A 12,524-nucleotide genomic window follows, 5' to 3' on the forward strand; every position below is an offset into this window, starting at 1 on the left:
CCTGAAACAAACCATTGATGTTATTGAAAATGGAAGAATTTCCTTGTATTAAAGAGTGAATGTGCATGCATACCACATTTCCTTTATCCATTTCTGTTGCTAGTCATTTAGATTGATCCCATAACCTGGCTAGTATGATTTATGCTATAATCAACACAGGAGGGCCAACAATCTTATTTTCACAGTGGCAGCTGAGGGTTCAATTGGTGGTTACACCACTCACCCACAAACAGGGACAGTGGTGCTGATGTACTAAAGCCATTAACTAAGACAAATCTACTGTATGCTTGGGGAAGAATAGAAGGGGAGAGAAGGGATAGAAAATACTTCATGATCTCAGAATTTGCTTACTATCATACCATAGTGCTCATCTAGTCCTCAGAGACTTAGCAGGGAAAAAAAAAAAGAAAAAACAAATGGAAGTTCCTGAAATGATGCAAGTACATCAAGTTAGAAACAGTAGCATTATTATTATCATTGTTATTAAATCTCATAAATAAGAGGGATTCCCTACAAGATACTGATCTATGATTAATTCATTTAATTGTTTTTTTCTTATTTACCTGATTTAAACTTCTCTCGTAAGTCATGACACCTTATTAAAAAGCTTTCTTCATAGACATAATTTTCCTTCCTGCCTCTGAGTAAGATTCATTTCACTTTATAATCAATAAGCCTCATGTTCCATTGTGCATCTTTCAGGTAGTTGCTTTCACATTATTTAATCTGTCTTAGAATTTCCTAGAGGCTTAGATTTAATGCTGCAAAATAGAAATGAACAGCCTTTAATCATTAGGTCTGTCTGAAATGATGTTAACCCAAGTTTAATGTACCTGGGCCCCCAGGGATATTTATGGGATCCAAAACACTGAAAAATATTTATTAAGGTTTCATTTGCAAATTTTGTTACTAAAAAGCTTCCTGATATCATTAGACATTCATCTCACATGGAAACAAAGAAAGGATGGCTTCCCTATTGTTTTATGATGTTCTTAACCTGGTAATTAAAAGAACAGAGCAAACCATGAACACATAGTTAAAACTAAAGACAGTAGAGCGAAATAGCCTCCAATAAAATTTTAAAAAGCTTTCTTTTGTCTTATTTGCCAATAATTGCATGTTTTGATCCCTTTCTAGTATAAATCCTAAATGCTTAGCAAATGTTTTTCTTCTTGTATGGATAATTAGAAGAAAAACAATTTGTAATGATTCTTTAGAGGTAGCCTCCCTTCTCCCATCCTCTACCTCATCAGAATAACTGTATGTCTTTACTACGACTTTCTTTCTTGATGACAAGTTTCTTGCCCTTTTCTTTATTCAGCACCATCTTCATTTATTAATGTTGATGAAAAGACTTTGTCCCATGAGCCACACCCCTCTCTTCCATTCTCCATTGCCACCCCTTTGTAGCCTGTGACATATTAGGTAAATATATAAGAACTGCTAGGCCTTTCATCCAAAGAGGATGATGAGTTAGCTACCATAAAGCAAGCAGAGAAGGAGATAATTCATTCTGGTTCTTTTTATTTCCTCAAAGCAAACAGACTACTAGATAAAGTGTTAACTGATTAAACAAGTAGTTAGCTATAACACACAGAATCTGGGAAGGTTAGGGAGACCCCCAAATGCTTTGAGGAGCCCATCTATCAAAATTTAAGATGCAATCATAAGAACTGGAAAAAGCCCCTGCTAATTAATCCTTCCAAACATTTCCATCCTTGACCGCTCATAGATTTCCTTCCATACACCCACTGTAAAAACCATCTAGGCTATATTTGGGTGCCAACTCTCCCAAATTATTCTCCCTTACATAATTTTCCAGGGAAATGGGTTGTTGCTTTGTACTTCGTCATCTGTCAGGGTCGTTTCTTTTGGTGGCAACTTTAGCTGCACTGAGCTCCTTCTAGATGTTATGAGATTTAACTCTGAAAACCTGACTTCTCTCTGAAGGGGTGGAATTTGTTTTCAATTATGAGGAAAATGCTGATGCTGTTCATATGACTTCCTAAGGAAGGTTTTGATTCTACTGAACTTGAAAGTCATCAAGTTCTATGAAAAGAAGAAGAGGTGGATCATGTCAAAACTCACCTGAAAGCAGAGTCCCACTTCTTTGTGCACATTCCAAATTTCTGGAAGGGCTGTCATAGAAATGATTATAAAGTCCTTGGATTGCAAATCTGACGAAGTATTTAGAGAAAATCAAGGTACCATTCTAAACTCCCTTGGACTGCTTTTTCAAAAATGACTCTCTTTGTATTTGGACTGCTTTACTTATAGTCTAAGGTGAAGATTGCTATCTGTCATTCTAACTTAATGCCAAATAGGCTCACTTTAAGAACATCTTTGGTTCTTCTTTTTCCTTGTTGTTAGTTACATGTTAATATACTTTAAAAAAATTTGCCAATCTCTTGTTATACACATCTTTTTGAAATGTGTGCTTTTTATATAGTTTAGTTCCCTCACTGAATTAATGTGTGAGGGGCAACATTTTGTTGTAGGGCTTTCTTATAACAGAATCATTTTATTATAAGTTCAAGTCAATTTATTTTTTATTTTTTAAAATATTTATTTTTTAGTTGTAGTTGGACACAATACCTTTATTTTATTTATTTATTTTTATGTGGTGCTGAGGATTGAACCCAGGGCTTTGCATGTGCTAGGGGAGTGCTCTACCACTGAGCCACAATCCCATCCCAGTTCAAGTCAATTTAAATATCAACCTTGTAACAATTGTGCCAGATAATTAAAGAACTGACTAAAGTCCTTGGTGTTACTGAATAAGGACTGAATTTGTAGCAACATGAAATTGTCAGGCAGCAGGGAAGAAAGTGGTCTCTCTAAAGCCACTCCATGTTTTCATCAAATAGTTGATTATATTCTTTAAAGTAACTAGTCCTTAGTCTCATCTGATCACAATGAAATTCTTCACTTATGACCTTGAAGGTCATGTACAGTTTCATTAATATCCAATAGATGTTAGCTGACTTGCCAAGGCAACACCCTCTGACTTTGAGTCTTTCTACTTCATGATGGTTCAACAATGGTTACAGAAACAACTCTGAAACCTTGACTTGCAATTGGGAAACTTATCATAAGAAACAAAACAGACTGACTCAAACTACTCTGGAAAGCTTTTTCAAAACATGGGGGGATAAGATAGATGAACCATCTGAAAGTCTACCTAAAAGTCTCTCTGAAACCTTAGCAGGGCTGCTGATTTTCTGGCACTTAAATAGACTGGAAGAATGGGGCACCACAGATTTCAAAGCATGTTCTGAGGAACATTGGTGCATAACATAAATTACCTCCCAATTAATAACTTCTAGAGAAGCTGAATATTGTATCTTTCTTTTGGAGAGGTACACAGTAGAGGAAAAACTCTGAGATGCAAACATACCTTCTAATCATTCTTTACTCTAGAACTTTAAAAATCATCTGACTGTACCGTGTTTTCCTGTAATATCCTTTGCAAAGAATATTCCACTTTAGACACAACATTCTAAGAATGAAAATGAACTGAGTAGAGAGTTCTAGCACCCCCTTCCTATGACTCTGGATATAGCTTCACATCTCTAAAGCCCTCTTTCCTTCCATTACAGAATACAGGGATTCACCAGATGGTTACCAAGAGTTTTATTAGGCCTAACATTTCTTTCCTTTAAATTCTGTATTAATGACGATGACATTGAGAATACAAGTTAGAGATCAAATTCTATGATGCTGTAAATAGGATTTTTATGTTGTTACATTTAATACTTTATCAACATGTTGCTTCTTGTGATCACAACAACTTGTTTTGCCCATTTTTAGGGTTGACATAATGGAGACAGTTTAGCATCTTCATATAACATGCCAAGGCTCTGAGTTAGAAACGATTCTACCCTCAGTTCTTCCACTGAGCTGTGTGATCTTAGGCCAGTCATTTAACATCCCCGGATTTCAATGGCTTCACCTTTAATTTAAGCAGATTGAACTGAATGACCTCTCATGTCTCCTTCTGAGCTAACATTTTATGACATGAGGCCCAGTGGACTTCTTAAATAAAGACAAGGATGTGTGAGTGCTGTGTCTCTGCTTTTGCAACTTGTCATTGACCCCATTGATTATTTACTGTCAAGGCCTTGATTAGAAATGTAGTTTCTAATTAAAATATTGTTCCAAAGAGGATACAGGAGCACCTTTTCTGGCATCATTAACATTCATTCATTCATCAATTCAGCCATCACATATTAAAAACCTAATATATGTCAGGTGTTGTGCTGAACTTGGTCTCCACAAATGAGTAAAACAAACCCCTACCACCAAGAAGCTCAGAGTTCAAGGGAAAACAGACGAATAACAAAAGTCATTGCAAAAACAATATGATGTGGATTTTATCTGAGATCAGAATTTTTCAACCTTGACACTTTTGAGAGAGGTAGAGCCAAATGTCTCTTGATGGGGACCACCCAGTTTAATGTGGGATGTATAGCATCATCCTCGGGTTTTAGCCACTAGATGCCAGTAGTATCCCCACCAGATGTGAGGACAAAAATGTCTCCAGACATTTCCTTTGTATCTTCTAGGGGAGAGGTAGTAAAATCACTCTTGTTGGAGAACCACTAGTTTTAGCATATCCTCATACTCTTATGGAATTTTGTATCTATGTTCAATGCCCTAGATTAGAATGACTATAAAATTTTAATAATGATAAATCATGACCTACATTTTTGGCAATAATTTCAACTAAAAAATATTTAGCAAATACCTTCACGGGTTTAAGATAGTACATTATTCAGCAAGGGAGTTATATGTTTTGGAGTATAGGGAATTGAATCCAGGGCCTTGTACATGCTAGGCATGTTCTCCGACACTGAGCTATATCCCTAGCCCTTTAAAAAAATTTTATTTTCAGCAGGGTTTTTCTAAGATGCCCAGGCTGGCCCCAAACTTGATATCTTCCTGCTTGAGCCTCCCAAACAGTTGGGATCACAGACATGGTTCACTGCACCTGGCTTATTCAGTTAGAATTTTTAAAATAATTAGTATGAAATAATTTGCTTTCTTCCAAAGTTTATAATCTTGTTTGGGGCAGGGGTGGAGCACAACATACAAATAATACCAGTCATGTAGAGAAAGTTCCAGAGTAGGATAGCCTTTCAGGGATTACTTTGTGTAAACTTCTGGTATAGTTCCTCCATTTTGCAGATCTTCCTTCTATGATCCATCTGTCCAGACCATACCTCCAGACCATACCTCTGGGTCACTGTATAAGTAGCACATTTACAATTCAATTGCTACCAAGACAGTCTCAATTTTCTGGAAGGTATTTTTTTTTTTTTACCTGTCCGAGATTTTATTAGCAGGACCCTAGCTGCCAGTTGCAGAAGAGAAGGGAGGAGGGAGAGAGAAGGAGAGAGGGAGAGAGGGAGAGAGGGAGAGAGGGAGAGAGGGAGAGAGGGAGAGAGGGAGAGAGGGAGAGAGAAGGAGGAGAAGGAGGAGGAGGAGGAGGAGGAGGGAGAAGAGAGGTGGAAGGTTCTTGCCTTGCTATACAGCTGTTTGTCATTCTACAGAAGGGTTCAAGTTCCTTTTTTAGTGTCTATTTGCTAACTTCTATGAATGTGAAATAATTTTCTTATCTTATAACTGGGCATGATTTCTTTGAAAAATAAGCACGTAATAAAGTAGAGCAGATAAAATGAATATATCTTCACAACTATGTGAGAACACTTTTTCTATAGCTTTAGTTCAATCTTGAGCAAGCTTAGCCTGCCTAAGAGCTGCAATACTAATAGAAGCATGCTTCCTGCCTCTCACTTTTATGGTTTCCATCTGAAGGGTGAGAAAGCATCCTTACTCTCTCTAGAATTGACGGGCTTCTGGAAGGAGAGGGTTCAAATGGTTTTCAAGTCTAAACACAGAGAAATTATAGGTCCTGTTGCTCTCTGCATTGGTTGTAATGACCTTGAGCATTATTCGCTAACTCTGTGACCCATGTTTTGCAGCCCAAGGGCGTGTCCTGTCTTGCTTTCACTCCAGCTGATGACTGCAGATGTCACACAGGACACTGGAATCCTGTAACCTCAAATTATTGGGATGGAATCCCTGAAGTCCAGATGGAACATGTTCTTCTTAGGTGGAGGACTCCAGAGAACAGAGCAAGGGTCCACCAGTAAGGTAAGCTAGTCTTAGAGACAAAAGCCCCCATAGTCATCTGTGGAACTCACCCAAGCTCATTTGCTAGCTATGTGTCAGCATTTTTCTGAATCATCTTGGATAAATTGCATTACCTCTCTGTCTCAGTGTCATCTCAACTGTGGAGTGGAGATAGTGTACTCTCTCTATTTCCCTCTGGCATCCTGATAATTAGATAATGTCCAAGAAACACTCTGAACTCTTCACAAAAGGCTGCTCTGTAAATACAAGATATCACAATTGCTTTGATAAATCACATTAGGAAATAAATCAAGCACAGACATCCATGAATTGCAGTGTCACAGAACTCTTCCCAGCTGTTTTAACAGGTTGGACCCTCAAAGAAATGATTATTGCAGAAACTTTCAGGCCCAGTAGGGCTCTGGGCAACTTTCATGAACAGATCAAATACTTGCTTTAGTTCAAGTAAAAGAGTCCACATGACAGAAACTAAATGATTTATTATCCCTCCTTTCTGTGAAGCCATATATACTCTAATTAAAGGTAAGAAGATAATATTTTTTCTTTGAAAAAAAAATAACTGGAATGAATCTTCTTGTGCTATGCCTTTTCAACTTGCCCTTTTCTAAACTCAGTAGTCACTATGCAAAACTATATTTCTGAAAACTTAGTAACATATATTATATGCATTTGCTATTTACTTTGGTATTTTGCTATAAAATATTCCATAAAACTAGGTTTATACCTTTAAAAAATCACTATAAAAGTACTCCTTAGAAGAATTTAACAAGCACATTAAACAAGAAATTAAACAAACAAATTAAAAAGAATGGCAAAAGTATATACTTTAATAGGCTCAAAATGAAGAATATGGCATCAATCAAAATTGCTTTTCCTACCAACTCTCCACACAGTTGTTCCTAGTGCCAGCATGGAATCTACTAAAAGTGACTTCTTCTGATACCAATTTTTCCCCAAGAATTTGCATTTTCTTTTTTGTCCCTGTCCTCTTCTTTTCCTGTCCTCTCATCTTCAGATTAAATACATACTTTCTGGCATGAAAACAATCATATGCACATCATGCTAGGATGAATCTTGAAGTAATCACCAGCATTGTTTCTAAAATGAAATGCTACTGAATGATCCACACTTTAGTATAACCTCTTCTTTTTGAGAGCCAGTATTTACATGCTAAGAATGCTTTCCTCTATTCCAAGTCTTGCTACCCCTAATGCTGACAAATTATACTATTCCCAATCTAATAACCTTTTGGAAAAAAAGTCTTCTGTGAGAATACATACACATGGGTGTTTATCAATAAAAAGGATGCATGTGTGTATATATATTGTATACTTTTAGGAAATCACAAATTATCATTAAGCATCTATTCAATGTGTTAATTGAAACACATATTCAGTAGATTTAATTGCATAAGATGACAAAAGAAAATATCAGAAAGATTCAAAGAGCAATATACTGATTTCTAAATCGCAACTTATATGAACAATTTTTAGAAACAATGAACTCCCATTGTCCATATGCCCATGTTACTGCATTTCAGCTCCCTGAGGGCAAATCCAATACCTGGTTTAATTAAAAACCTATCCTTGTATTTTTAATGCAGCTTGTAAAAGAGCTCAGAGAGCTGGACAAGAGATTTACTTGGTACAAGTTATGTTTATGGTCACAAATTCATCAGTTACTTGCATGGAACACACATTGCCAAAAGACTTTGTTTACTTTAGAAAGTTTTAAAAGCAGCATCTATAAAAATGATTTACAAAGATGGTACTAAGTTTCACAAAGCAGCTGGCGTATTTTAAATGAGAAGCCTCTCTTCCAGATTCTCCCCTAAGGAAGCATGATGGTGACTCCATGTCTTCATAAAAGGAATAAAAGGCAAATGCCATATTTTCCAATGCTTTTGTGCACCCCTCCCCGAAGCCATTTCTTTACTAGATTTAGGAAAAAAAAACCAGAAAATCAAAACACAGAATGAATTCTTGCTATAAGATTTCACCCAATAGAACTCAGAGGTGGCCAGGAGTACTCATTCATTTCTGTGGTCAAAACTTTTCACCATGATTGCCACTGTGAACACTCTGTTTCAGGGATAGAAGTACAACAATCAAGTCCAGAGTCCTTGGGGCCTAGAAGAGATATCATCGTGTATAAAAGAAACTTCTGAAATATACTGTAAGTCAGCAGCAAGTCAAAATCTCTCCCTTTCTCCTACCAATCAATCAGCCAAGAAAAGCTAATGACTGTATCATTCCCCCAAAGTGAAACATAACTTGCTCTGCCCCCACACGATCAGCACCCCTCAGTGTCCAAGTTCCTACACACAGCACACACACACTTCACGGTTTACCTTTTAATTACTGGATTCTGTCAAGGGTCCTTCCTAATGTATCCAGCAGGAATGCAAGATGAGGCATGCTCTTCACCCCCAAGTGGCATCTGACTCCACTCCATGCAATCACTCAATGCAGTATGGATGAATGGGCCAAGTTCAGGTTCACTGCCCTACAGTGTCTTTATTCCTCATAGCACATGACTGGAGAACGAGTGAGCACTGCAGCTGTTGATGCTCTGCTCCCTTTAAAACTAATTGAAAAGCATGTTGCAAAAAGCCCTCTACAGGCTCTCTCTCTTACCCTTGCTGTGACAAAATTAAAGCTACAGCATTAAAAAAAAAGAAAGAACAAAAGAAAAAATACAATATAAACTGCCTCTCTAGAGGAGCTTTCTCTTCCAGCAAAACATTAGCCATGGCAAGTTAGGGGACAACATGTGAAGCCACATATGAAGCCTTGAACTTTAGTGCCCAAAGGAGCCTGGGGAAAAGTGCATGGGCACCTGTGCCATTCAGGCATCAGCCGCCCTATCGGTGCCTCTTTGCAACGTACCTTAGGTGTGCACTGAGGCCAGCAAATAAACATCCAATAAACAGCAGAGAACACGGTTGGCCACTTAACCTTGCTCCTAGCCTTCAAAGATGCCAAACTGCTCTGTTTGCTCAGGACTCTCCTTTTACCAACATTCAATTTGAATGAGCCAGTGCAAAGGCACCGCTCATCTGCTCCTGAGAACAGGATGCATTTATGTGAAACACGAGGAGAATGCCTAATGCTGAGGCATCCTCTGCATTCCCAGGAGCTTTTATTACAGGGCTAGCTTACATTTCACTGCCAGCCCCCACTGCACTTCTGCAAGCATCGCCACTTCCAGTCAACAACCCATCTGTACACTTCCACACACCTGCAATGTTGTGATTGTCTTGTGTAAGAGAAGCACCTTCTGTGAGTTCCCATCTGCACCCAGGGATCCTCCTGGTGATCCTGATATTGGCTGAGCTGACTGTCATGTTCCCTTTTCTCTTTCAATCAGCAATTTTCCAGACTGGAAAAAATGATCACTGGATGCACTGTGGTGTGTCAGCTTTATGCTGAGAGGTAACTGCTCTTTGGTCCTTTATTAGAAATGAGTCCAGAAAAACAGGGCACATTGGTTTTAATTCACCTTTGATATATGACATTAGATAATATTTAAAAACTTAATAGAAACTCACTGTCCAAAATGTGTGTGATGTTATGTAACATAATGACATGTGGCTACCATGCCACCACCAACATCCCCATCTGATTAAAATGACCTGTTACCAGTAGTGAAAGAAAGCAGTTCTCTTGGTACATTTAATTTTACATTCTCCCCTCACATGCAGTTCACAGTTGACAGACTTGCAAAGACAACATTGTTATGGTAGTTTTTTCTTCCCTCCTTAAAATTGTCCCTACTGTCTAGCAGGTTTAGGCACTAAATTTGCATGGCTGTGTTGCAGTATGTGTTCTTGTGTTCAGACAGTCAGGCAGAGTCTTGGGGTGGGCTGGGTGGGCCTTTTCCAAATTTCCAAATTCTGTCTCATAACCTTGAATTTGGGAAATATGCATTTGGATATAACAGAAAGATTTTTCCTGAGAATTTCTTCCTGAGGGGTGAGATGACAGGTCATGAGAGCCTCTAGGAGGGTAGCAAACACCTCCGCTGGCAGGAAGTTCTCCAGAACCCTGGCAGAAGTATCTCTCCCTTTGGGAAATGCAGACTGGGTCATTGCTTGGGCTGAGAAATTCTACCCTGCTCTGCAGGTCAAAAAAAAATATTTGCTCATCATACTCAGGGTTTATGGAGTTCTCCAGAAAGTCATACTCATCACACTGAACAGAGAGCTATGTATAAACTAAACTATAATTTATAAATTCTAATTTACCCAACAAATAAGGCATATCAAAGGAAATATGTTTCAAATGATCAGAGTTTTCACACCTACCTACTAGGCTTGACACAAATGTCCACTTTTCTTTACCTGGATTCAGGTACTCAGAGGATAACTTATTATTTCAGATACACAGAAAGATATTAAAGAGAAAATAAATGTAGTACAAAACCAAGCATAAAATCAATGAGCAATAATATCTTATATGAGCTTCTCTTTGAAACTATCATCAATTCTCTCCTCATGGATCAAGAAACTCTGCAGTTCAGAGTGTGTGTGTGTGTGTGTGTGTGTGTGTGTGTGTGTGTGTGCATGCGCGCGTGTGCTTGTGCATGTGTATAATGATGGTATGGGAATAAGTATCAGGTTATACAAATCTCATCCTAGGAGTCAATGAAAAATTTTTAAAAACCAATTCAGAGAAAATCAACAGGCTAAAAAATAAATTATAGTAGACTCTTAGACTCAACACCAGACCTAAGTATACCCTTTCAGTTTCTAATCATAGCATAGACATTTGAGGCCATCATCATGGGCCTGGGAAGCATGAGTGGTGATGGGGAAGGAGAAACAGATGCATATGTTAGCACCAATGATTAGGGTAGAAAAAAATTCAGGAAAATGTTCCATCCAGCTCTCTCAGAAGGGAAGCAGGTTTTTATGATTATGATTGCTTACAGATAGCATGGACAATTGCATGATATATTCCAGCATTTGGGGGAATATGGAAGCAGCTGGGAGGAAATGGGTGACTATAAATATCAGTTCAAAAACTCCAAATAGAAGATTCTCGGGATGGATCAATTCATTTATTTGTTTATCTATTCAAATAAGCATTTCTAGAGTGTCTTGCATGGGCCATGGGCCATGCTGCCCACTGGGAATACAGGAATGAGTAACAGATCACTCCTCCAGAGCAGATGGGGCTCATGGTCTTAGAACTCAGGATGCTCTTCCTCACTTCACAAATAAATATTTCTGCCAAAGTCCCAGAAATGATAATGTAGTATTCTACTAGAGAGACTTCTGATTCTACCCATCAGAAATAACCTGCCTGTGATTCTAAACAGCTGACTCTCATCTTCCCAAATACCCTGAGAACTGAAGCTGAGAAGAAGCCAAGGATAGTTGGGCCCTGAGGTGCCAGCAGGAACTGCAAGTTCTCATCTCTCTCTCCCCCACACACCCCAGAGTTGTCAGCTTCTGTAGTCACCACTGTGGCCCTCATGACCCACACCTTCTGGTTTGTGCCTGTGATTTTCTTAGATGACAAAACAGACTTCTCTGGAGTAATTAATGTTATTAATCAGTTGTCCTTAAAATAGGGAGATAATCCTGGATTGCCTGGTTGAGTCCAATGTCATCACATGAGTCCTTAGAGACAAAGAGAGGCACAGAGGAAGGCAGAGGGATTCAAAGCATGAGAAAAAATCAGTGTGCTGTTGTCGGCTTGAAGATGAAGTAAGCACATATCAAGAAAATTGAGACCTCAATCCTACAGCTGCAAAGAACTGAATCAGCCAATAAGTGATAAGCTCCAAAGAGTACGTAGGCTTAGAAACTCAGAACTGTAGCCCCAGCTGATGCCTTGATTTCAGGCTGGTAAAACTCCTAACAAATAATCCAGCTATGTTACAACATACTTGACACTTAGAAAAACTGAAATCATAAATGGTGTCACTTAAGTTCCTAGTTGCATGAAGATTTATAAAAACTCAGGTTCTATAAGCTTGTCTGGAGTATTAATCTAATTAATAACATCAAGTTTCTTATTAAATTAGAATGATTTCACTGCAGAAAAATCTACAGAGCTCTCATTCTGGACCTCCAACACACCTGTAAAGAAAGGTGAGCTCAATGTAAGGTTTTGGTGAAATTCAAGGAGAGCAAAATCAGAGTTAGTACTCCAACAATCTCTGTAGTCCAACAAAATCAAACTACTTCTGCCACTTCATGCAGCTGATAATGCAACTTTCAGGAACCACTACCTGGCATATATGCTACCTGTTCTTCCTTTGAAAGGCTGCCACCTTTGTGGGCTTCATTTTCTGCTTTCATAAAAAAAAAAATGCTGGTATCCAAAATGGTGCTCACAGAAATCACTGAGTTTCCCAGT

The 12,524-nt window shown here is 38.3% G+C and overlaps 1 protein-coding gene across 8 annotated transcripts in view; it reads right to left on the bottom strand.

Moving 5' to 3' along the window:
- Window positions 1-12,524, bottom strand: part of Frmpd4 (FERM and PDZ domain containing 4) — a 786,938-nt gene that overhangs the window by 314,432 nt on the left and 459,982 nt on the right. Inside the window, exon 1 of one of the 8 annotated variants that reach the window (XM_078035121.1) lies at window positions 9,397-9,475. The exons of 5 other annotated variants lie outside the window; for them this stretch is intronic. In XM_078035121.1, coding sequence (XP_077891247.1) covers window positions 9,397-9,449 — 53 coding nt within the window. In that variant the 5' untranslated portion in view covers window positions 9,450-9,475. Of the gene's footprint in view, window positions 1-8,506; window positions 8,742-9,396; window positions 9,477-12,524 lie in introns of those variants that run through there. 2 more of the 8 variants (XM_005315963.5, XM_078035122.1) reach the window with 2 other exon arrangements.

Source organism: Ictidomys tridecemlineatus, chromosome X (assembly GCF_052094955.1).
Source record: "Ictidomys tridecemlineatus isolate mIctTri1 chromosome X, mIctTri1.hap1, whole genome shotgun sequence".
Taxonomy (NCBI): Eukaryota; Metazoa; Chordata; class Mammalia; order Rodentia; family Sciuridae; genus Ictidomys; species Ictidomys tridecemlineatus.